The sequence below is a fragment of the Cynara cardunculus genome (assembly GCF_001531365.2).
Source record: "Cynara cardunculus var. scolymus isolate 2C chromosome LG 1, CcrdV1, whole genome shotgun sequence".
Classification (NCBI taxonomy): Eukaryota; Viridiplantae; Streptophyta; class Magnoliopsida; order Asterales; family Asteraceae; genus Cynara; species Cynara cardunculus.
The window spans coordinates 46,513,916-46,540,230 of NC_037528.1; the positions used below are offsets into that span (position 1 = coordinate 46,513,916).

At 36.5% G+C, this 26,315-nt stretch overlaps 3 protein-coding genes across 5 annotated transcripts; 2 read left to right on the forward strand and 1 right to left on the reverse strand.

Moving 5' to 3' along the window:
- On the forward strand, positions 1–15,087 carry LOC112512985 (protein NRDE2 homolog). 3 transcript variants are annotated; one of them, XR_003069257.1, is made up of 12 exons: positions 1–82; positions 281–902; positions 1,698–2,454; positions 4,315–4,930; positions 6,108–6,249; positions 7,317–7,677; positions 8,711–8,821; positions 9,635–9,986; positions 11,511–11,736; positions 12,837–13,058; positions 13,836–14,163; positions 14,830–15,087. XR_003069257.1 is itself a non-coding variant. In XM_025119116.1 (11 exons), exons 2-11 carry the CDS (start codon positions 373–375, stop codon positions 13,990–13,992), a joined length of 3,486 nt encoding a protein of 1,161 aa, XP_024974884.1. In that variant the 5' UTR covers positions 1–82; positions 281–372; the 3' UTR covers positions 13,993–14,179. The 3 variants fall into 3 exon arrangements, 1 of the variants encoding a protein (XP_024974884.1); XR_003069256.1 differs by having other exon boundaries at positions 6,096–6,249; positions 14,830–15,086; XM_025119116.1 differs by lacking the exon at positions 14,830–15,087 and having other exon boundaries at positions 6,096–6,249; positions 13,836–14,179.
- Positions 14,105–21,850, forward strand: LOC112506622. The gene is made up of 7 exons (XM_025110806.1): positions 14,105–14,163; positions 14,289–14,367; positions 20,338–20,612; positions 20,706–20,886; positions 20,976–21,098; positions 21,192–21,329; positions 21,400–21,850. The coding sequence occupies exons 1-7, from the start codon at positions 14,105–14,107 to the stop codon at positions 21,490–21,492; spliced, it is 948 nt and encodes a 315-aa protein (XP_024966574.1). The 3' UTR covers positions 21,493–21,850.
- Positions 21,851–22,944: 1,094 nt separating this feature from the next.
- LOC112506630 (protein FAR1-RELATED SEQUENCE 5-like) lies at positions 22,945–24,971 on the reverse strand. Its single transcript, XM_025110819.1, has 5 exons — positions 24,619–24,971; positions 24,279–24,537; positions 23,958–24,195; positions 23,626–23,876; positions 22,945–23,532 (listed from the first exon to the last, which is right to left on the reverse strand). The coding sequence occupies exons 1-5, from the start codon at positions 24,969–24,971 to the stop codon at positions 22,945–22,947; spliced, it is 1,689 nt and encodes a 562-aa protein (XP_024966587.1).
- Between the last annotated feature and the right edge of the window lie 1,344 nt (positions 24,972–26,315).

Consider the following 26,315-nt stretch of genomic DNA (forward strand, 5'->3'; position numbering starts at 1 on the left):
ACAATTTCTGGTTGGATTCTAATCTGTTCGTGGTTTGTAGCCGTTGAAATTGTGCTATTCAATTCGATCGTCTTCGCAATCGGTATGTTCTCTTTTATGATTTGTATCTGCTCTGTTATTTTATGGCCAATTTCCTACTCAATTATCGAACTGCATTTACGCTACAGTTCTTCTATTCAGTCGGAATATCGTATAGAAGCACTTTCATGTGTGTGCTGACTGATGTCTATTTGTGTGTGTATGTGTTTGGTAATGTGGGTTTATGCTTTATTTTGGACAGAGATGAATGGAGGGCACGGATACATCGAGTTAGGGCATGAGCACATTTAATTACAATAGAAAACCTCGAAAGACAAGAAATCAGGAACAACAATGGCGGATGAATCGCCGGTAGGAGAAGAGCCGCTCCAACCAACGACAACATTGTTTCCTGTCTTCAACCAAAAACCCTCAACACCGTCCGACCCAATAAATCTTCTTCAACTCTCCAAATCCGATGCACCTGATTGGCTCAGCAACACCAGCTTCACCGCCGACCTCTCAACCATCAACACCGTCGTATCCTCTCGCCACGACCATTGTAGTGAACCCGAAGAAGAAGAAGAACAAGAAGCAGCAGCAAAACAAGAAGAAAGGCGGCCGGGGGCTGGTTACGAGTTGGTGGACTCATCAGTATCGGATCAGGACCTTGACGAGAGTAGCCGGAGTAGCAACAAGAAGGAGAAACGGAAACGTAGAAAGAGGAAGAAGGGAGCGCACAGTGATCACGAATATGGACCTTCATCTAGGAAGCAGAACATTCAATCTTGGGCAAATAATGCGTCCAATTCATCTGCAAATAAAGAATATTACTTCGATTCTCGCGGTGATCGTGATAATTTGGCTTTTGGTTCTCTTTACAGGTGAAACTACTAATTCATTCTCAAAGTTTCAGGGTTCTGTAATTAGATAAATATGTGGCAACCACCCATCTTACTATCAAACTCATCATTTTGTTCTATTTGGGAGTGATAATGGTTATGAGTTGAGATAGTATTTAGCTCTTTACTGGGTGCTATAGATCCTTGAAAATCAAAATTCATACTGTTCTATAAATTCTTGCTATCTGTTTGAACCCTTTTCTGTAATTTTGGGATGAACTCTTGAAAATGGTTTGTGGTTATTGCAACTTGGAATAAGATATAGCCGGATGAAGCTGGATATAAGAAGGTAATTTTACTTGATCATCAATATCATTTTTTCTTGCAGAAACTTCTAACTGTGTCTCTAAATCTGATTATTTGACGCTAAATAATCAGATAATCATATTCACTTCTACCTAAATACTCAACTGCTTATTGCGACTTTACCTTAGACACACGCCCAAACACCCATTTTATGTTCTTGTGTATGGAAATCGTTTAACAGAAAGATAAAATGAGCTGCACTTTCACATTTGGGGTAAAAACTAACTTTCACATTTGGGGTAAAACTAGTACTTTTAGAAATTGAAATTGATATATTGTAAAAGACTAAGAGTTTTTTAATTGGAGGGGTTTTGGTGATGACTAATCATTAAAGAATTATACCATTCAAAAATCGAATTGCCCAGTACAGTTTATTGCAATGTATTCCTCCTAACCCTAGAATGAGATTGCTTGTATGATTTGTATTGCTGTATTTGATTTTGAAATGATTGTTCTGTTACTACAATGCAGAATGGATGTTGCGCGTTACAAATTATTTGACGGAAGCAAGTCTTCTGGGTTTAACTACGATGCATACCGATGTCAGAATATGAGGAATTTGGAGTTTGATAGGGATACCGATGTAAATGCATTAGAAAGCAAACTTAGGTCCGAAGGTCGTTACTGGTCTGCTAAGTATGCTGCATTGGAGCACCATAAGAACTTTAAGCGGTTTAGAATTGTTGCTCCTAAAGAATCAGCCTCAGAAATTGGTGCTGATTTCATACCATTGCCAGATGAGCCAACTTCTTCTGATGGTCAACAAAGAGATTCATCAGTAGTTGAGGAATCATGGGAAGATGAGGTGTTACGTAAGACAAAGGAGTTCAATAAAATGACTAGGGAGCAGCCATATAATGAAAAGATTTGGTTAGAATTTGCCAACTTCCAAGATAAGGTTGAAAGCAGGCAGCCACAAAGAGGTGCTCGTTTACAAACACTGGAGAAGAAGATCAGCATATTGGAGAAGGCAGCGGAGCTCAATCCCAATAATGAGGAATTGCTTCTAGCTCTTATGAATGCATATCAAAGAAGAGACAATAATGAGGTCTTGATTGGTAGATGGGAGAAGCTACTTACGCATCATTCAGGGAGTTACAAGCTGTGGAGGGAGTTTCTGCATCTTGTCGAGGGGGATTTTTCCAGATTCAAGGTTTCCGAAGTAAGGAAGATGTTTGCCAATGCGATACAGGCTTTGTCAGCTGAATGCAGCAAGCAGCATAGGCAGGTGCACATTTTTAGATGTTTATGCAATAGCTTCTTCATGAAATTGAAGTTGTGAAAAACTTCTTGCTTGTTTTGTTGAGGAAACTTCAAGCACAATTGATCATCTTTAATAACTCCTTGGTGCTAAAAAATGAACAACTCTTTTCATCTTTCTTGTTATTTTAAGATAAATAGTTCTGCCATTTCTGTAGGGGAAGGGTTTAACAAAATAGAAGCCTATTGGTTTAGGATGGATGGCTGCGGTGGTTTGAAAACAGGTCTAGTGTTGTGGTCTGCTGACATACATTGTTTTGGTTTTCTCAATAAAATTGCAGTTTGGTCTTTACTATTATAGTGGAATTTGGGAGGAAGATTTAACAATTCCCCAAGCTTTCGTTGTTTAAAGAAACAAAGTAGATCCTGTAATTCATACCTTAAGGGAACATTTGTGGCGTATTCTTGAAACCACGCATGAATGTACATGCATGCCTAATCAGGTACCCAATCATAAGATGGTAATACCAATCGATTGTTTCTTTTTGGTCATAACAAGGTGAATGGTTTTGCGGCATCAACTCATTTATATATCTCTCAATGATGATTGTTTGTTTCGTTATCTGATTGGGTCTTAATAGTTCAACTTGGCATTAAGTACATACCTATGAAGGGGCTGTTTCATAAAATATTGGAAGTGCAATGCTTGATTATCAATTTTCTTAAAGTCGTATCTGGATCTATTTCAATTTTTTGGAAACCAAAAGTAGTATGCAAAAAAGAAAAGTATTTCTGTATACATATAATACGGTATTACTACGACAACTGGTTGCCTGGAATTCAAACCTAGAACTAGTTCGATGGAGTATACATTTTTCTAGTTAAATCAGTTAGTCAGTAATAATCCTCCAATGCCATGCTTGAATTTTTTAGCAAGAAGGTTGAATACCCGGTTGATTTAATCCTTACTACACAATACACCATTTCATAATAGAAATAAATGATCTGTTTTAATGGAATGTTTTTCAAATCCAGAATGTTTTGTGGCCATTTTAGAAACTGATAATGTTTGTCTAGTTCAGTGATCTTGTTCAGTTCAGGGAAACCACAAATGTTCATGAATTTGATGACAATCTTGCTTTTACTGATAAAATAGTGTATTGCATCTTCTATAAATACAAGAAGCAAAACTTTGGCATTGAGAAACACCCCTCATTTCGTCTCTCTTTCTCCCTAATATGCTCTGCACAAACATCCCATGTTAAACGTTCAATTTTTAGGTGATACTTCTTACCTCAAATAATATGTTTATCCCACTGGAAAGGAGCTCTTGTGCTTTGGAAGGTTTGAAGAACTATTCTGGATGAGAAGTAGTTTGAGATGAATAATCATTGCTAACCTAGTTGATAGATTCAGCAGCAATCTGTACCGGTCAAGATAGTTTTGAGTGCTTATAGTTGAAAAGGTTGCATCATCGCTGTGCAGGATAAAGAAAAGCTAGATTCGATGAACTAATCTCATCCTCGGAGAACTTGGGCTCCTTGAAACAAAGGACACACGTCAACCAAATTTAATGAATTAAAACTGAAGTCCCCATTTCCCCGAAACTCGTATGTTACCGGATAAATGAAGTTGGAACTTAAGTATTTTTACTACAAATAAAATGAACGAACAACGGCATGGAGTGAACTGGCTAAAAAACTTGGGGCCTTGGATGTGGACTTTCTTTCATCTAAATCTAGGCATATCTTTTCTTCCCGTTACTTCTAATTGCTATTCTCTTCACTCTTGAGCATCTGAAAGATGGAAAATCTGGTGCGGTTTGTTGTTTCTTGGATGCTGCTAATTCTTAATTTTTTGGTCTGATTCTTGGCATGTATTGATGCAGGTTCTCCAGAATGTTAAATCCTCTGCTGACCCTCTTCTGGTCCAACAAGAACTTGGATTGGTTAATATATTTGTCAGTTTATGCCGGTTCGAGTGGCAGGCTGGCTATCAAGAATTGGGTACAGCTTTATTTCAGGCGGAGATAGAATACAGTTTGTTCTGCCCATCTTTACTTCTTTCTGAGCAGGGTAAACACAGACTATTTGAGTACTTCTGGAATAGTAATGGTGCAAGAATTGGAGAGTATGGAGCTCTTGGCTGGTCAACTTGGCTGGAAAAAGAGGAAGAACAACGTCAAAAGGTGATGATGAAGGAGTCTTCCACTACTGCAGATGAAGGGGGCTGGACAGGGTGGCATGAACCTAAAAGTGCAGGTGCTGCTGAACGTCAAGACAATGTATCTGTCGATGATGTGGGTATCGAAGGTTCTGATGATGAACCTAACACAGATGATATGGAACAGAAAGATGATACTGAGGCTCTGATGAAGTTGCTCGGTATCAATGCTGATACTGAAGCTAATGGTGAGGTCCAGGACGTTTCAACTTGGGTTAGATGGTCAGAAGAAGAGTTATCAAGAGACTCTGATCAATGGATGCCCGTTCGCCCAGAATCTGGTGCCTTTCTATTCTTTTGTCTACTTCAATTCTTAATGATAGTTGTGCTTTCTTAGCTGCTATCTTAGAATAAAGTTGTCCCGGGGGAAGTTGATGCTAGAGGCCAAGATTCGTTCAAAATGAGCGAGAGATCAATGCCCCAAGTTAATATAGGGTACTCCATATATCATGTTTCTCCCATAGGGAAACACGGGCGATTGGAGAGAAATTAATGTCGTAAGAAATGATCTTAACCTATGCTGTTACAGTGGTCAAATCTAAGATAGCGGTCAGAACCGTGATTCGATATAGCGGTTATTGCGAGGTGGTATAGCGGTCCACAAGTAGCGGTTCGTGTAATAATTGCAATTATATACAAATGTATGAATGTATACATAATATAATATATATTTTGAAGATGAACATAAAAACACACGAATAGAAGAGATGATGAGCAATCGATGTTGGAAGACAATGTTGTTTTGCAGAGAAGATGCAGATTAGTGGACTGGAATAGAAGAGATGAGAGAGGAATAGCGAGTTTACACACCAATATTGCAAATCAAAATCAGCCTCCTAGCTCGTAATCCCTTAACCAACTTCTCTAAACCCTTTAAAAGGCCAACTGGAAGCCCAACTCGTAATTGCGGTTTTCACACCGCTATTGCAATCAAAGTTGCAGCCCAATTGCGGTGATTAGCGCCCCTATTAGCGGAACTGCTATTTCTCACCGCTATTTCCCCTAGGACTGTTAACCGCTATAGCACCGCAATTAACAGCAAAGATCTTAACATTGTGGTACTATTTGGGGGATTAGAGATCATGCCTCAATTCAACAGGCACAGACCAAAAAAGTTCTGCCGCTTTGGAGATCTTGCCTAAATTGAAACAGGGTAAAAGCGGGCTTTTCTGCAAAGTTTCAAAGCAACATCGATCTTTACAAGAACCCTACTCTTCAAAAATTGCTTACCTATCCTAATTAGTTTGTGACATATCGTTTGTTGGGTGGGTCTTTTGCAGCAGTTGAAGGATTTTCAATTTTCTGATTTGATTTGTGACAAGCTTTAGTTGTTACTATGCAGCTGTTACATATCGCTTACATAAATAAAGTTATACATTCCTTTTCTGTTATCAGCATTATAGTTGGTGGATTTTTGATTGAAAAAATCTGGGAATTCACTTACAGATGGACTCACAGATAAAGAAGGTGATGAACAACTTCTGAGAGCAGTATTATTTGAGGATGTCAGTGAGTACTTGTTCTCAATAACTACAGATGAAGTCCGTTTATCATTGGTGTACCAGTTCATTGATTTCTTTGGCGGAAGAATTCCTCAATGGTGAGTTTCTTAATTTCTTACTTCAGTCAGCTGTTTCCGTGTGTGTTTTGATTGCACTTATTCACCATCTGAGGGTTTGTTATTACTAATGCCAATTAAATTTTCTAACAAAATTCTGTTTCTTCTTTCTTTGTTTATGTTTTACCCTCCCTTCAATATATGTTTACTGCATTTGTTTCAGACAGATGTTTAGTTGGTTTTCTGCATAGTAGAAGAAGTTGGGTTTTATCAAAAGCTAAGCTATATGATCAATTTGCACTGGGTTGTTCTCTCTCACTGTCGACTGCAAAGTAAAATCAATGGTCTACTTAGAGAAGAGAGAGAAGGAATAGAAGTAGAACACGTGTGAAGACAACCTCGAGGAAGAAGCATATACAGATCTAGTGATTACTTGTCCCATCAAATATTACAATAGAACTTAAGACCTGTGTAACTTTCCATGTTATGTAAAGTGAACTCATACTTCCCAGTTCTCTCTTAGCGTTCTTCTCTTTGTAGTGCTTCGAATCACTTACTTTGCAAGTTCAAATAGCTTCATGGTTTCAATGGAACCGGGTTTTCTGGATCTGCTTTTTACTATGTATATTAACGTGCATTTGAATTCCTAATGGAAGTTGTGAATAAAACAGCTTCTAATTTTAAATTTCTAATAGACCTTAGGTAACTTCAATGTGGTGGTGCCCTTAGAACTGACAGCCACCCATTCCATCCCCTCTTTAGTTACCAGTCGATTGAAAGATGCTTACCAGAAAAAAAGTTAGAAAGGAGTTTCTTCGTGTAGGTGGAAGTAGGGGAAGGGGCCAGATTTTGGTGGTATACATGACAATCTAGATTTTGCTACAAGCTTACAAAGTGTTGATTGCTAACATTGAATCATAATGAAAAGCGAGACATTTAGGAATTTTCTAGTCAAAAGGATAAAGTGTGGATGTGGGCAACTCAAATAGCTTTGCCCCTTATGAAGAGGTCGGTTTTGATGGACTCATGCAAAAATGTAGGTCCATTTTGCACCATGTCTGCATATCACTTGTGGCTAACCAAAGAAAATAACTGTTCATTCTCTGTAGGTCTTCAACCAACAGTCCAAGTTGCACTGAGGGAACACTTATGATGGAGTCACTGCCAGATTCTATGTTGGATGACTTGAGAAAAGTTCAGGAGATGTTGAGAAAAACAGATGGCTGTCAGAGCAGTAACATCATAGAAGATATTCTGAGCAGTTCCGATAACATAAATATGAGGAGTGAGATGATGAAGTTTGTTCGAAATGTTGCCTTACAATGTTTAAATGCATTTCCACATGATCACATTTTAAAAGAAGTTGCACTTGTTGCTGAAGAGCTATCAAATACAAGGATGAACTCTTGTAGCTCTGCAATCACACCGTGTCGGACATTGGCGAAGAATCTCATAAAAAGCAACCGTCAGGTATGCAATATTTGGTCTCAATATCAAAGTGGTACTAAAGACTCCCCTATTTTCATTTCGAGATATTATATTGCTATCTTTAACTGTTATACTAATAAATAGTAAAATGTAAACTTTTTGAATAAAGTGATCGCTCTTGTTTGATTAATTTTAGTGGGAAAACAACTTTTCTGCTGCAACCTCTTTGCTTTTTTAACACAGTTTTCTGAACTGAGGATTCTTTTTTCTTTGTGATATCATTCTATTTAGTTATCTGTTCATGTTTTGCAAAGATTGTAATCTTTTGTTGACTATGTAGACAGCTACAACATTATGGTTAGATCCGTCGGATTACCTAACCTTTTCATTGCAATCTCAAATCTATGATTTGCTTCTGTTCTGCCTGTTCTTTCAGAATGTGCTGCTTCATGAATTGCATGCCTGTTTGAGCAACTTGTACCTTGGTTGCTGATGCTGGTTTTATTTCGAGCCTAAATCAGTTTTTGCATGAATACTGCTCCCTCATATAATTCCTGATTCAAGACGGTGTATATTGCTGGCTGTTTTTACAACTCTGTTCTACTTCTGATTAAATATGCTTTGCTGTTAAAAACTTTAAATCACTTTGTTGGTGAAAACTTTAGAGGGCTTTTTTTCTGAACACTTGCAAGCTATTTCACCAAGTATTTGTAATCAATTATGGAGGATACAATTCCCAATCAGATTGCAATCTTCCAATCCTAACTCTTTTAATCTGAACTGAAACTGTGTTACCTAAAATCAAACTTCTTCTGTATCATTTCATTTATTTTGAGATTTGAGTAAAAAGGAAATTCCCGTTATAAGTTATAAAGAGATGATAAAATATAAGGCCTGGTCCAGCTCTATACCAAGGCAACACTACCGACATTATTTACATGGCAAGATGTTTTTTTTTTAAATATTTCTGATATTAGATATGTAATGTAGTTGTGTTTCCTTTCGAATTCCAAGAAACTTCGTATTCAAATCTCTCTCTTGTAAACTCAGTCTATACTTGACTTTGCTGGGACAGGATGTACATCTATGTGGCGTTTATGCGAGAAGGGAGGCTGCATTTGGGAACGTAGAATATGCAAGAAAGGCATTCGACATGGCATTGTTATCTATTGAAGGGCTTCCTTGGGTAAGATGATCTTTAGAACGCTATCTTGATAACTTCTGTTTGTGTTTCATACAATATCTGTAGTTAAGTGTATGTAGCTTCAAATATACTCCCTATTGTCATCAAAACTACAATAGTAGACCCTAAAGGCATATTAGTATAAGTTTGGAAGCATATGAAAATTAAAAACATGTCTAAAGTACCCTTTCGTTGTGACAAATGTTTTTTGGTTTGGTTGGGGGGTGGGGGGGGGGGGTTGGAGGTTGCATCTCTTTACTTTTCTATTAAGGTAATCATCGTGGACCAGATTTATAATCACAAATACTTTTATAATGGAAGTAATTTGGAAGCAGGTATTTTAGCTTATAAATTTGCCTGAAAAGGAAATATTGCAATTAATATGAGACATCAAATGGAAGTTGTCAAATTTTCATGCGACAGAGTGAGTACTTATGTAGAGTACTGAGTACTGACAAGGTGGTTCTGTTGTCCCTTGATAGAATTACTTGAGAAGGATAGGAAAGGTTCCTTACAAGTTGAGAAGCGTCTATTTAGCAAACACAATTTTAGAAAAGTTAGAAATCCCAGGTTGGTTTTTTGAAAAAAAATTCAATTGTTATTTGTTAATCGACGACGTGGAGGAGATTTAAGATGGCCAGTTAAGTGGCTGTAACTAGTCGAAGCGGTGGGGCGGCCGCTTAAGCACCCTTATGTGATGATTTATCAAACACATCGGTTTGGATAGTGGTTTCAAAGCTTTTTGGTGGATGCCAATTCTTGAAGCGTGTAGTCGGCCAATGAGTAACTAATTTATTGAATTTCTTTTCCAAACAGGATGCTAAATCAAATGCGTCACTTTTATTTCTTTGGTATGCGGAAGTGGAGCTTGCAAGTAGTTATTCTGGCAGCTCAGAATCATTACCACGTGCATTGCACATTCTTTCTTGCTTGGGATGTGGGATAAAGTATAGTCCATATAAAAGTCAACCATCAAGTTTGCAACTACTGAGGGCACGCCAAGGATTCAAAGAACAAATAAGGATGATACAGACAACGTGGATACGTGGGACTATAGATGATAATTCTGTTGCTTCTGTTTGTTCTGCTGCTTTATTCGAAGAGCTGACTACTGGACGGGAAGCTAGTATGGAAGTTCTCAATCAGGCTCTTTCCACAGTGCTTCCAGGTGATTTGACCAACTTTTATATGTTTAATGATTTGCCTACATTATTCCTTCAATGCCCTTTGAAATACGTTTTCCTACTAAAGCAACAGCTATTATAGCCTCATCTGCAAAACAACATTCTTTTTTTATATATGTTTAGGAACTTGTTGTTTTGGTAAGTAGGAACTTAAAAAATGCTTTGTTCGCCATTATAGAGATGCTACCTGATCCGAGTATGCTACTTGCATAGTAGATCTAGCCATTATGCTCTACATGGAGATCGAAATAGTCGGCTACATGTATTCGTTGAATGCTTTACGGAATTCCTCAGGCTTTCTAGAGGCCTCTGATCTCTCCCTTAAGCATTCTCGCTCAATTTGGTATTTACAAAACAGAATCCCCTCCCAGAACCTAGACCTCCTATTTATACTAACAGCTACTGATGTAACAGAAACTAAAATATCTCTAACCTCCCAACTACAACTTGCTACCCATGAAGTTACCATATTGCCCCTTTCCTCAACTGATGTATTGTTAAAGACCCTCTCTTCGGTGTATACCGCATTACTAGCAAAGCATCTTTCCCACTTGAGAAAGGGCGAGATGCGCTCATCTCAACCTGGACGTAATCTTTCTAACATATTTTGAGCATTTGTATCACTGGAACAACGCATTTAAAGAAGTGGTGTCGTATAATTTGTCTTGATATTTTTTACGGAGATCTCTAAAAAAGCAACCTTAGAGAATTTTGAAGTCGTAGGATATGGGCCTATAATCTAAAGTTGTGGACAAGAGCCTGGATACCATGAAATAATTTGGGTCTCGAAAGATGTGACTATATCATTAATTAAAGCCAGAAGAAACAGATTACGTACCAAGGGGCAGAAAGCAAAAAACCCTAAATAGTAATAGTAAACATATATATGCATGTACGTATGCATGGATGTGTACTGCAGAAATGGATGCCCACAATAAGTAATTTGATTCTCTTTCTGCTGTTATTTTGTAATGAATATATGGTTTTTGGTAGGTATAGAGTTTTGCAATATCAAAGGTATGTACTTCTTTTGTAGTATTTATAGAAAGGTCAGTCAAGAAAACCAGTGATCTCTAACATGCCCAAAGTTGTCTGATTTGTGTAAGCTTTTGAACAAAGCTAACTAATGATGTGATTTTCTGTAAAAGCTACACATAGAAGTTATATTCTTTAATCCTTGTGTTTCCTACACGATTTTATATTTTGGTTTGTTAGTTGGTCTTTTGCTCTATACACTTTCGTCATATATACAATTATGCTTTTCGAGAACCTTCCTTTTCACTGTTTGAAATTCCATCTCAATTAACCATTTCAAAAGCTATATTAATCCATGGGGAATTTAACTTGTGAAAATAGCAAATAGGTCTTCAGTTTACATGATTAAAGTTAAGAAATCAGTTGTAACTTTTATTTGGTGATCTTTACCTCTTGATTGGGTTATCAAGTTGACATTGCCCATATGCAGGTGAATTTGTCTAGTCATGCTAACAATATATCTGTAAATGCAGAAAAAAGAAGTCAAATTCATCAACTTGAATTATTATTCAACTTTTATGTGCGCCTGCTCTGGAAGCATCGTTCTCAATCAGAACTAGCAAACGTTTGGAATTTTGTTGTGCAAGGGTTGCAGATATATCCATTCAGCCCTAAACTTCACAATGCAATTGTTCAAATTGGACATCTTCATACATCACCCAGTAAGCTGCGATGGATCATTGACGACTACTTAGACAAGTAAGATATATGTGTTGCCTCTTTATTTGACGATATATTTGTGATATATTTGGTCAATGTTTCTGCTTGTACGAGATTGTTATATAGCTAATTGTGTTTTTAGTGTGAACTTTTGCACTCAAATAGCAATTTCCTGTGACATGGTAACCCTGATTTTCAATATGATTGCACGTAGTGATGATGTGATATAGCATAGCTAAGAGGGCTTTAATATCCTTTCACTCCTTGGCGAAGTCCCCTTAATCTAAAGCTTTTGGGTTAGATTGTTCATCTGTTGTTTTTTTCAATTTCTGGGTTCATGTTCAGTGGCGGAAGACAAGCTTTCTTACCCAGGGGGCCAAACCTAACCCAACTTGTTATTCACAAATTTATAACTTTTTCACGTTGTACACATAGAGAAGTGTTGGTTAGAGGGATCAAGATTCATGTAACTTCGTCGGACCGTATCTTGCTAATTAATAGGATAAACATAACACTACAACAATTTTTTTATAAGACGCCTAAAGTGTTTTAAGTGTTCTAACAGAGTGCCTTTTAGGACTTATTTTATAGGAGCAAAAAATAAAGCGCTCTATATAAAAGTGTTAAAAGGAAGTTTATAGGACCCTTTTGGTCGTCGTAACAAGTTTTTAGGACCTTTTAAAATTAAAGTGTCGTATTACCTATTTTAGAGGACGCTTTTGGAAAAAGTGTCTTATAAACACCAATATCCTATAAAAAGATGGGTTTACAGGACACTTCTCAGAAGTGTCCTATAACTAGCTAAAAAGACACGTTTCAAAAAGGTCCTAAAAACTTGTTACGGTTGTTCATGTTCATCTGGGTTGAAGAAGAAGGGGATGAAGAAGGAAGAGGAAGGGTAAAGGACTATATTGCCCTCATGGACAGGGACCCAATTCGACATCTGTAATGTAACGTAAACCTCAATGACCACCGGTGTAATTAATGCTTTTGAGGGACCCAGTCTGTATTTTTGAACATAACAGAGGGACCAACAATGTAATTCACTCCATTCTCTATCTTACCTCGAAGCAAATAATCTGTTGAAACCTTGTGCCTTATGTTTAATACTAAATCTTGTTCTTCCACCACTTTTTCAGGAAACCATCTGTAACACTTTGTCTCTTTGCATTGTCATATGAGATTACTAGAGGAAGTTCCCATCATAGAGTACATAGAATCTTTGAAAGGGCATTGGCTGACAACATGTTGCGAAATTCTGTACTTCTCTGGCGTTTGTACATATCATATGAGATTCATGTAGCAAGTGACCTGTCTGCAGCAAGACGAATTTACTTCCGTGCTATCCACACATGCCCATGGTGAGATCTTGATCATTTATGACTGAAGCATCTTGTTTTTCCAATTAACTAGTCTTGTTTCAATATTCAAACAAGCTTTCCATTTGTCACAATTGGATGTATGCTATAACTTTTATGGGTAGAAGTCTAGGTCTGCATACATCCCACCCACCCTAGACCCCACCTCACGGTCGGATATACTAGGATTGTTTGGTTTGGATGTATGCTATAAAGTTCTGTGCTTAAATGACCTGAAACATCAAGTTGATGATGTTTTTGCCAATAATACATTCATATATCGTCTAAAATCTGTAAGTAGTTTGAAAATTAATTTTAAGATGAATGGAGTGAGTCAACGATCTGCCATGGAGTTAACAATAATAATGACTTGTTAGCAGCTGAAGAATTCCTGCATTTCCTAGACACTCAATAGACTTCCCGATTAGAAATCATATAAAGGTTTTTAGAAACTGGTTATTTGTAATCTGCCCATTGACAATTTTTGGCAGAATCCCTTGTGTTAGAATTTAGTAACTTTTTTGTCATTTTAGGTCATTTTACATTGTCATGTAGCTTATGAGTTAGTTTTTCACCAATTGTAACTAGCTTATCAGCTAGTTTATTAGCCAATAGCTAGTTTTTCGGTTAACACTTATCAACTAGTTTGCGGAACATAGTCTTGTACAAATGATTATATATTACATATAATATATATATATATACATATAATATATTATATATATATATATATGCTATAATGCACCATTAAACTAACCTTTGTTTACATTACATTTCCAGGTCAAAAAGGCTATGGCTTGATGGTTTCACTAAACTAAGCTCTGTGTTAACTGCAAAAGAGCTCTCAGATCTCTTGGAAGTTATGCGTGACAAAGAGCTCAATGTGAGGACTGATGTCTATGAGATCCTTTTGCAAGATGAGATGGATGTGTCATAATGTCAGATGTAGGGGGATTTTGTATATTTCACGTTATTGTGGCCTACTTTTGCTACGGTTCTACTTTCTTCAACTCCAATATACAGACTCAAGGAGAGGAGGATTGTATATCATGATTATATGTACAGAACATGTGCTCGTATGTGCCATTGTCATAGAAAGAAAACACCAGTAAGTTTCTCGTCTGCAGTCTTAAATTCTTTTATAATCTCGTGTTCCAAAAACGAAAACCCTTTTCCCCCCAATTATGTGGCTTACGGATGTGCTTTTTATTTGTTTTATTTCGCTTTTTACAGTGGTGCTTATTTGAAAGCTTATTGGCTACATAAGCTCAATGAAAAAAGGAACCTTTCTGCTTGTGTAGTTACAAGCAAGGTTTTTGAATGTGATTTTCTTGAAAAACCCTCACCCAATCCACTGTTGTGGATGCTCCAAGGTCTGCATAAATTTTACCTCTTAATAGTTCCATTAAGAGTCAATCTCTGAATCGTTAAGAGGTGAATCTTGTTTGGCAAAACAAAAGTCTGCCTCTTAATGGTTCTAAAACCCTCTGAATGATTTTGTATCTTGGGCCTCCCTTAACCATTAAGAGCCCTAATTTCATTGTAAACAATTACCAAACAATTATATTTCATTTTGCACTATATCATGAGAGCCTCTTAATCATTCTGATCACTTAATGATTCTGCACAAAACCATTCAGCAACTGTCAAATAGCCTCTTAACCTCCGGGACCCGTCTGAATATGAGATATCTATCAGCACGATAATCATAGATATTGTCTCTACTGTATATATATGATTCGAGTTCGATGCTCACAACTTCATTTTGCAACAGGGTGAAGACCGCAAAAATAAGCTTTTGTGGGGGGCAATGGTAACTGTTGTATTCATCATTCAATTGAAGGAAGTGCCTTAAAAGAGCTACCTCATAGAAGAGACTTTTGTGGACCTTTTTTACAAAACTGAAAAATGGTCTTCTACCTCCTTCCTTTTCATTTGAGTAGCTTTGCTTCTATCTCGAGAATAACTAGGTGTTGCATATATTGATAAAGACTTGGGGGCTGTTTACTGAACGGTTACTGACTTTTATCGAGTAACTGAACGGTTACCGACTTTTATCAAGTAGTTAGAACACTTATTGTCACTTACGAGGTAAGAGGCGCTTATCTGGTAAAAGATTGTGGTTTTTACCAACAATTTACCGTGCCATTTTGCTAGCTAACCAAAATTCTTACTCGATAAGTAAGGGTGGTGATTTTTGCACCGTTAATGCTTTTACAGGGTAAGAGATTTGTATTATACTGTTTTGAGAATCTTACTTGGTAAGATAAGTGGAGGTGATGACTTCTACCTGGTAAATTTTTACCCGTTTGTATTGATAAACGGCCCCTTATAGCCTTTGGGTGGTTATACTGAAACACATAATGGGTTGAAGGTTTTATATAAAAATGTAAAGAAATACAAAAAGTGTATTTCCAGGCTTTTTTTTGAATTTTAAGGGTTTTTTACTAAACGCTTATTTGGTAAGTGCTTACCGAATAAATTTTCTTATCGGATGAACATGACAAGGACCAAGAATCTTACCGGGTAAGAGTGATGGGAAGGATGAAAAGTCTTACCCGGTAAGTGAAATTACGACTCTTATCCAAGTCAGCGCTTACCCGGTAAATTGTTGTATTCAATATGTTTTGATGTACTAAAATCTTACTCATCAAAATAAATTAGGGTTGACTCCTATAGGTAAGTGCTTACCCGGAAAGTGCTTACCTATAGGAGTTAACACTATAATACGATAAACATTAAACTTGCAACTATTACTCCTGCAACAAGAGATACAAAAACGTGATTGAATCAAAAACTAATTCCTAAATAGACGTGTTTTAAGTCATAAATGAACTACGATTTGGATGGGTTTTCAAGATGGTAGGGTTTTGAATCAGATGTCAAGAATGATGGTTTTGGAATTGGGCAGGAGAGGGAGAGCGAAAGAGGAACTTTTGTCGGACTACAACAATAGAACCTTATGGAGTTAGCTTAATCGGCAATAAGACTTGAAAGGTCGTTAGTTCACGTCCTGTAAGATCACAAGACTGTTTATCCAATAAACACTTACCGATAGGAATTAACACTTTCATTCAACTTACCAGTTAGATTCTAGTCCATTAAAAAGGCATTGTATGTAACATTCTTATTCGGGAACGCTTACCGGGTAAGACTCGTCAACCTTACTTACCGGATAAATTTTTTGGTGTTGTCATTGCTTTTATCAAGTAAGATTTTCAATCCTTGTTACGTTCACTGATAAAATAGTGACCCGTTAAACACTTGTCATGTAAACGTTCATTAAAATACCCCCTTAATCATTCAAAATCGAAAAGTTTGCCGTAGTAATATGAAAAAAATTAAAATTAATATATATATATATATATATATGTGTGTATATGTATATGGGGTTTACCCTAAATTACTCAGCCGACATACTTCATATTCTTTTTACCGTCTCTCCTTCGTCTTCCTTTTCACCCTTACCCCGTCTCCGTGACGCTGTTCTTTTTCCGATGTTCATATCCACTTACTTTTGAGGTGTTTTGATCGGCTTTACAACATACGAATTTATTCCATTGAAGATGTGGGAGCTACTGCTGTTTTCTTTTCACAAACCACGAAAAGATAAGCCTCCATGGCCCTGATTTTGCCTTCATTGTTGGAATACGTGGTCTCGGAATTATTGTTTCACATTATAACAAGGTGAATCTCTTTCCTTCAATTTATTTTTCAAATTTAGGTCCTTGATTTGCAGGAATGAAATGGATTTGGGGATTTAGAGTTCACATCCATTCCAATCCCATGTTAGATTGTCCGATTTCAAATCATAGGAATCTTGGATTTTGAAATCTCAAAAGGATGCTTTTGGTTTGAGTTCCAATCTAACTACTGTATTTGATGTTACAGCTTACATGTCACCACTAGTTCAAAATAAAAATACCAACTAGCATCGAAAACTTTGCATGAAATTCCCTTAAATGGAAAAAGCAGCCATTAGATATGGAAATCTTTACCATATGTAATACATAGCTCATATTCCTATGCCATTGTTGTTTTGAACTCAGGAACTATAGTATTTGGTTTACTATGCTGCACAAAGGACCCATATGTCTATATGGTTAAAAAGTTTGTCCAAACTTTGATTGCATTATTCAAGTCAATGACTCAAAGTTGCTAATGTTAAATCCAAGCCTGGACTTTTACTCAAACTTCAAATGCATGTTAGTGGTTAACTTAGCTCAGTTGCAGCAACAAGTGACAGCAAGATTCTACTGTCTGCCTGCCTTAGCTACATTCACACCTACACCAATAAGGGTCTTAGCCATTATGTGAACATAAAGCATAAAGAAAGAAAGGAAATAGCTTCGAAACATGTCTCTATTGAACAACCCAAAAATAGTGTAGGATAGAAGTATCGAAGCAAGCAAATACTGTGAAGCTCGAAATTAAATGCAAGAACTTCATTCGGGGTCATGTAAAGTGTAAGATGGATGAGCCTATTTCACTTCTTCCATATCAAAGTCTTATCTTGGGATGCCAGGGAATTGGTTGTTGAGTTCTAGAAATCTGCTTAGAGTTTGGTTGGATCATTGAAGCTATGATACTGAAGTGTTAGGGATGTGAATAAACTCCAACAATGCTACATGAAGTAAACTAAAGATGCATAGGATATATATAGCAGACGGTGACAAGAAAGCGTTATTTGAACTAAATACCCTCTGTGGTCATACCTATGTTTTCTACAACTTTCATGCTTCATTTTTACCAACCATATATTGAATTTGTGTTTTTTGCTTTGATTTATTTGGCAAAATTCCGAATCTAACAATTTGAGTAATTAAAGGTTGTACAAGATTTGTAATTTAAATATATTGTTTAACAATTTGAGTAATTGGATAGGAAATGGACCGACTTAGTTTAACAAGACGTTTACATAGGCAAAGGAGATAAGAGTCGTTTGAATGGTTTAACATAGTTGTCCATGTTGTTGTATTCTTTGTTGTGTCGCTTTAGATGATTATGGTTAAAAGACAAAGGGATGAACAACAAATTGGATACTCTTCTTCAAATGTCGATCGACCCTCAATATTGCATAGGTATATTTATGAGAGTGGCACTATGCCTATATCCCAAATTAGGATGATTCGAACATGTTTCAAAAAGTTGTGTGTCATGGTTGAAACATACAGAGGATTAAGAACAACTAGGTTTATGAATATTGAAGAACAAGTTGCCATGTTTATTCATTAATTGCTCACAGTGTTAAGAATCGGGTTATGATATGTCGTTTTCATTGCTTGGGAGAAACAATTAGTAGAGTTGTTGCTCGAGTTTGCAATGCCGTAATAAGGTTACATCAACGATTGCTTAAGAAACCTAAACCTGTTCAACTCTACTTATCAAAGATGGGAATGGTTTAAGGTATTTACACCTCTTTTAAAATTTACTTATTTGTAAATAAGGGGATGTTTGTTTTTAATAAAAAACCTCTTAATGCCCTCTTAAGTCTGAATCGGTCAGACATAAGAGGATTCAATGTGCTTGTTTTTTTTTCCAATCAAGAGCTTAAAAGCTCTTATTAGGTCTGAAATTTTAGCGAATCGGAAGCCTCTTATTACCTCTTATTTCAAATCGTCGCCTACCTAGATCTCTTTGCGCTCGACTTCTCTGGATTGACTCTTCTGTCTCGATCTCTCATTTCTCAACTGTCGATCCATATCAACTCTCGATCTCTCAAGCTCTCGATCTATCTACCAATTCTTTGATTTCTGCGTCTTCTTTGATTTCTGCGTCTTCTTTGATTTCTTGATTTAAGGTATTATGTTAAATGGGTTTGATTTTATTGAAGAATAAACAGGTATCCTGTTAAATGGGTTTGATTTTTGCGTCTTCTTTGATTTATGGATCATATTAGGATTTAAGTAATCTGTATACTTGTTCTTGAATGAGTTTGATTTCTGCGTCTTCAATCCTGTTACTACTAGTTATTTATGGGTTTAATTTCTGCACCAGTCCAGCTTTCGTTTATTTTATGGATCATATTAGTTATTTATAAAAACAGCTTTCGTTTATTTATGGGTTGGATTTCTGCGTCTTCAATCCTGTTACTACTAGTTATTTATGCGTATCCAATCCTGTTACTACTAGTTATTTATGCGTATCCAATCCTGTTACTACTAGTTATTTGTGCATAAAAGATGCTTTCATTTATTTTGTGATTTCAAACCCAACAACAGCAGCTACTTTATCTCAACAATAGCAACTTTAACCCAACAACAGCAGCTACTTTATCTCAAAAAAGACCTGCATTTTGATACTTGTAGTGTAACCTTTTTTGTGTTGTTTCTTGTAACTTTATGGGCAAATTTCAGATTATTCTGTTGGGCTGGTGGTTGTAAAGCATTTTTTCTTAAATATGATAAAAGTCCAACATAGTTAAACAGAAGCATCTATTGACAAAGCTAAATTGCAGCAGTAGCAGTAGCAGATAAACACAACAAACATGGTTTTTAATTGGTGGGCTGTTTGTTTTTAATAAAAAACATAGTTGCAGCAGTAGCAGTAGCAGATCAACATAGTTGCAAACATGAATAAAATATATTTTTTCTTAAATACATACCATCTATTGATAAAGCTTAAACATAAGTAGATCAACATAGTTACAAACACATTGAAGCTTTCATTTCCAGAATCAAAGTATCACACTCCAATTTAATTTCTTATATGTATATATGATGGTAACATTTGTTCTTAATTAGTCCAACAGCCAAGCACAACTTATAATTAACACACACACACACATCACACACTCCTCCTACCCTCACCTCAGACTCTGTATCTCCACCATTTTTAGATTTAGCACAAAACACTGCCATAGAAACAATGTATTACTTTTACCTTAGTTGCAGCAGTAGCAGTAGCAGTAGCATATTATGTTGACCTTTTTCCTTCCACACTTGGGATTGTGTTTTTTTCTTGATTAGTTGCTATTACCTTTTTTTGATTAGTTGCTATTACCTTTTCTTAATTAGTTGCTATTACCACAAGAACCAAACCCTCTACTTAAATGCATTTAAGATTTGAAGCTCACATTTACATGAACCAATCTTTATTAGGTGCACATATGTACCAAATGGTCTCACACAAAATTCATCACCATGTCGTATAAGAAAATCATAGTGATATATCAAACAAATAACAAGCATTTTATAAACACCATTTGCATGCGCGTACACAATTAGATATACGAACAGAGATGCCCATATAGATTCTTGATTTTATACTATCATTCGTGTAGTGTATCAACGTCCGAGACATTGATTCGTATGCAAAAATCGAGGCGCCAGCTTTCGATTTGGGAATAAGTCCATCAAAGGAAGCGGTCATTGCTTGTATTGATAGTTCGAAAGCAACAGGTGGACAAGAAAATGTGAGATCTGAAATTCCAAAAAGAGATCCGAAACTAAGTTTTAAACTACGATCACCGTACRTTACACGTGCGGTAACGTTCGAGGTGAGTAGTGACGAAAGGAAGTTGCAAGATTGGATATTACGAGGCGTAGGCGGGATTTTGTAAGTTAYATTGTCTACTATTTAAGTAATATTTTGGTCAAATATGTATTATTGTCATTTGGGATGGTACTACCTAACGAATTAAACATGTAGTGAGCCGGTTTTCATGACGACAAAAGGGAAAGCTATAACACGTCAAACAATGCAATCCCTTATATCTCAAAGCGTGGTTGGCTCAGAAATTATCGATGTGTGGTCAATGGTGCTTAACAGAGAGGAGAGGATGAGGAGCAATGAGTCTCCTAGGCGCTATTTTGTACCAACGGACATTTCGGTAACAGTATATTAATGAATGTCGATGTAACCGCCATATAAATAAATTGTAGTCTATAATCAACCGTATTCGTTTTTTTTTTTTTGCAGATGGATGCTATTATTAGGGATGAAGATTTGAATGCTAACCAGAGGTATGATAGATTCCGAAAGAACATCACATGTTGCATGAACAATGACATAAAATTGATCAGTATGCGTAACGTTGATCTGGTAAGTGTTTTTTCATTCGATCGAAACTATATGTATGATATTTAAGCATTAATTCAAATGGTATCAACCAGACACGGCTCTTCAAAAATGTAGGTATTCTTCCCGATAGTAGAACCATCGTTCTATTACGTTGTATTATTCGATCTCAAGCACCCATCAATAGCCATAATAGACAGCCAGACTTGTGATGGAAAGGTCGATGATATCTATGGCTCCAACACTGTAGGCTTGGTACAACAACTTTAAATTTTGTTTTTGTTATGATCATTATGGACATGTATTTACTTTGTCATGTATGCAGCAAGATATGATGATTATCCACCTACTAAAAGAGGGACATGGGGCGTGGAAAGTGTACGCTGAAATGGATCAGGACCATATAAAGACAAGGTGACAATTCCGCGAGAATACAGTTGACGCTGGTGTTATGTTAGTGCGGCACATGGAGACATTCTTTGGAGGAGATGTAGTGAAATGGGACTGTGGGTTGTATAAGGAGAGTACAAAACAGAAGAGACAGTTGAAGGATCTCAGAACCAAATACTGTTCGAAGATGTTACTAAACGATGAGAACATCCTTAAGACCTCTATCGTATATGATGTAGAAAGGTTCATTGCGATGGAGACATCGTACAATGCTAGGAAAAATCGTGGTGCACGACAGATGAGTCGGGGGAGGAAATAGATGTTTGCTTATTGTGTGGTKACACATTTATGTTAACTGGTTTTTTGTACCACTTGTTTTTTGGATATTTGTGGTAGCGTAACGTTTTCAGACATAAACGTATGTCATGTCTGTTCATACATTTTTCGTATTTGATCAATCAAATGTTTTTTGATGTTTAAATTTGCACCGGGTTGATATCAACAAATCTATATTGTGTTATCGTGACAATGCACATTGCCTGAAACTGTTTCACATTAAAAATTGTAGTATGACATTTATTAATCTGTTTGTAGTGTACACATTATCAGTTGAATGATTGTTGGGCATGAACAAAAACAAATGATAAACATGAATAAACATTAATTGGAACCTGTTTACATTGTGTACAACGAAAAGGTGCATATCATTTCATCTAATCTCACACACACACACATCTTAGTTGCATGGTTTTTCTTGCTGTGTAGTTTGGTTGTTATTACTAGCCTTTTTTTGTATAAACAGTGTAAGTGGTATTCTCACATAAGTTTAGTACATTTTCTGGACATCTGGAATAACTTGTTTGATCTAATCCAAGTAAATCAACAAGAAGATGTTACTAAACATGGTTAGCCATCAACGATAAATTGAACACTAAATCATAACTTCAAACACACAAATCAGAATAAATAATACAAACGAACAACATACAACTAATATACAAAATATATATATGCCATTGACTGATATAACAACCTAGATAATGTTAACCGCAATCTAGTTACTGTCAACCACTATCTACTTCGGCGTTTATTTTTGCAGCAAAATCAAAAGAATTAAAACCAAAAGACAACATTTTTATTATGAAGACCATCCGGATACAAGAAACGTCAACATATGAATCATATCCAACAATACAAAAACATGACAATATTGGATGAAGTTCACTATTGTTCACTAAAACACTTACCAAATAAGATATTGTCGGTAATTATGAACACCGCACTTACGACGTTTTTTATTACTCCGTATTGAAATAACAATTAGTGACTAAGACATCTATAGATTGTAATAAAATGAAAAGTAGACGATGTATGTCAATCATATGATAACATAAACCGAAATCGGAGCATTACAAACTGTAAGATTGACAACAACGAAACACCCCCAAAAGGATGATATTTCCGGTACTTCGACAACTGATTACTCTATCAATTCGGGGCAATTGCGTGAGTCATGGTCGGTACGTTGGCCACATGTCGCACATTTTCGACGGGCTTTCTTGCTTACAGACTGTATTTTTTCAGACACGCTTACCAACATCTTACCAGTACCACAACCCTTGTTCCTTATTCCAGATGGTGGTAGGATGTCCACATCATCGGGTATGGAAACACCAAGGTGATCTCTGTTCGCGTCCAACTTTTGTTGGGATGAGTCTTCATACGGTACTTCTTTCTCGATATCAACCATGAAATTGTCGAGATTCTGCTCCAATCTAGTCAGTATCGATTTATCATTCCGGGCGATGCTTATAATGTCGTCGACTTTGGAGTATACATCAATTATTGACTTATCCTTCTCCGCATCCACCTCACTGTATCGAATCTTAGCGGATTGTATCTGGACAGGGACCAAATTTTGTTTCCATCGACGTAAAACATATTGGTTCGGAATACTTTCAACTTCATCGTTTATTAGAACCTTAAATGCATGACGACACAGATAACCGTTATGCGTGAATAGATTGCACTCGCATTCGACCGTGTTGGCTGTGTAGTTTCGGGAGACCTAAAATAGTTACGTTAGTTTCCGAATAAACAACAGTATATATAAACCAACGAATTTAAAAGACATTAATATCCATGAAAAGGAATATTGTACCAGATACGTGGTGTTGACAGACGATTTCTTTTTCGTGTGTCTTATAATGAACATTTTGAGATCACCCCGACATTCGCCAGTCTCTATACTACAAAACCATACAGCCTTCTTTATTTCCTTTTGGATGTCAAAGAACACATTTCGACTATATACCCTTGATGCTTGACTTTCTAAGCTCAATGGAGTAAACAACTTTGAATATGTTGTCCTTGTTATTGTTTCATGCACAGCTTGCTTGTACCTTTGTTTCTCTATAGCAATGTCATAATTATTATGGAACTGAACCAAATCAAACCACTATGATTTGTATATGTTAATATACGAATTCGAACTCTCGGATCTTGATGTCGTTTTCATAAGACCAAACATCGGTGTGTCCTTATAAAACGCCGGAATCCATGATGCGCGTATTTCATATATTTCTGTGAACCACGGATCACGACCTAAATTGTATTGCTCGATCATCTCTTGCCACTTGGTCTCGAATTCCGATGGGCCAATATTAATGTTCCACACGAGCTTGTTTATAACCTTATTGAACAGAGGATCTTGATTTAAGGCGACACTGATCTGCGGACGTATCAATCACAATATGAACCTATGAAAAGTGACGTTTACTTATGAAATAGAGTTGTTTATTAAAGAGTAATTACCTTAGAAGGCACTTTCTTCATGATGTGCCACATACATAGTCGGTGCTTAGCTTCCGTAAACACCAACGGGACGGCTTGCTTCATCGCCGAACACTGMTCCGTAATCACAAAAACTGGTTGCTTCTCATGGCATTTTAGGAAAGCTCTTAGAACCCATGTAAAGTTTTCAATTGTCTCACCACTTATYAACGCCGATCCGACAACAACCGAAGCTTTGTGATTGTCAACCGCCAAAAAGGGAACAAAAATCATCGCATGCCTATTAGGTAAAATAAAATATTAAAAAAAAGTGACGAGTACCATACATAAAAAAAAAACAGATTCAACTTGAAAATCTTACTTGTTGGTGCGAAATGTCCCGTCAAACGAAATTACATCCCCAAATTCTTTGTAGTTAACTCTAGCGACCTCATCTGCGCAGAAAATGGCACCCAACTCTTGATCATTGCACTTGTACTCGAAAAAATAACCGGGAACAATATCTCGCCTATTGGATAGTTTATTGATCAACATTTTTGCATCCTTTTTCCCAACACACGCAACTGCATCTCTCTTGAAATTCTTAAAGTCGATCTCAGAACATCGATTGTGCTCAAACCCACCATTTAATGCAGTTTGTATACGGTGAGCCCTAATCGCACCAATTTTGTAGCTCGAGCTATTCAGGACATTTTTGTAATCCGTATACCTCATTTGTCTATTTTTTTCTTGAGAAACGTCGATCGTTAGTATTGAATAGCGCATGATTATGTGCCTCGACAAACTCATATATCTCGTAACCGGATTTATCATTTTTCAAATGGATTTTTATGCATGCTAAACATCCACACCGTTTAAGGTTCGTGTTACGATATCTCCTTTCACCAGACTGCATATCCATGGAATCAAAAAACTTTTTGTTTGGTGTTCCCTCCCTATTACATACAAACCATCTTGTTTGTATGTCTCCATTCTTGTTTGTTTTTTTGGCGTGCAGCCGAACATCAAATCCAACATTGTCCGCGTATGCCCGATACATCTTCTCCGCTTCATTTATAGTTAAGAAGTGTGAGTTGATCTTTGGTTTAAGCTCGTCATCAACCTTGGGGGATAAAAAACTGATTTCCTTGAGAACACTCCTCGACGGCGTACTCCGGTTCATGTTCTGATATTGCAAGAATAAGAACACCTTGTTGATAAAATCATATATTGTAGCATCACTGAACAGTGTGCACCTTTTCGTTCAATGACCGAAATATGAACATGGGAACACACCAACAAATGAACGAACTAACCACACAAACACACATATGTGAACAATTGGACGTTGATGATGATTATCGTAAAATAGCAGGCTAACATGTTAACATGTACATACTCTAATGTCATGAATTTTTTTGGAATGATGTTATTGTATGACGTATATAAACACGCTAAGAGATGCTATTAGCCACCCATTAATATGAACAATTGCAAACATCTGGAACACACCATGAAAAAACACAAATTAAAAATTTTAATGTAAATTTTTCAAAAAGAAGACCATGAACGAATGGTAAACATGAACATGAACCATATGTATATGTACATATATGAACATGAACAGGAACCGTATGTTGACATTACCAAATGAACAAGAGCCATGTATAAAAACWTGTATRTTGACATTACCAAAAATGAACGAATGATGAACATGAACGAATGATGACYATGAACATGAAYGTATGTATATGTATGACGTATATAAACACGTAGTTAACGATTTTTATACGTTAGTTGAAAATGCACCATGGTGATAGAATATCAAATAAATAGTATGAGATGAACATTAAAAAACACACGACATCGTAATGAACATTATTTCGATCAATATGAATCTAAAAAATAAATAAAAAAAACTATTACCAAGACATTCGGTTTGGTTGATTTCATGACTTCCCGACCTCAAAATCGGATTGTCTTTATAAACCATTGTAATCTCCGCGTTGTTGTCGATTTCTTTTCCTTTGCGTGAACAAGATATGAACATAAATGAATTTTATAATTAGTTGACCACTC

Excerpts from the sequence above, each read along its gene's own strand:
- LOC112512985 (XM_025119116.1), top strand. The coding sequence starts at position 373 with ATGGCGGATGAATCGCCGGTAGGAGAAGAGCCGCTCCAACCAACGACA. Across the intron at positions 7,678-8,710 it reads TCATAAAAAGCAACCGTCAG|GATGTACATCTATGTGGCGT; the intron begins GTATGCAATATT and ends TTGCTGGGACAG. Across the intron at positions 13,059-13,835 it reads GCTATCCACACATGCCCATG|GTCAAAAAGGCTATGGCTTG; the intron begins GTGAGATCTTGA and ends TTACATTTCCAG.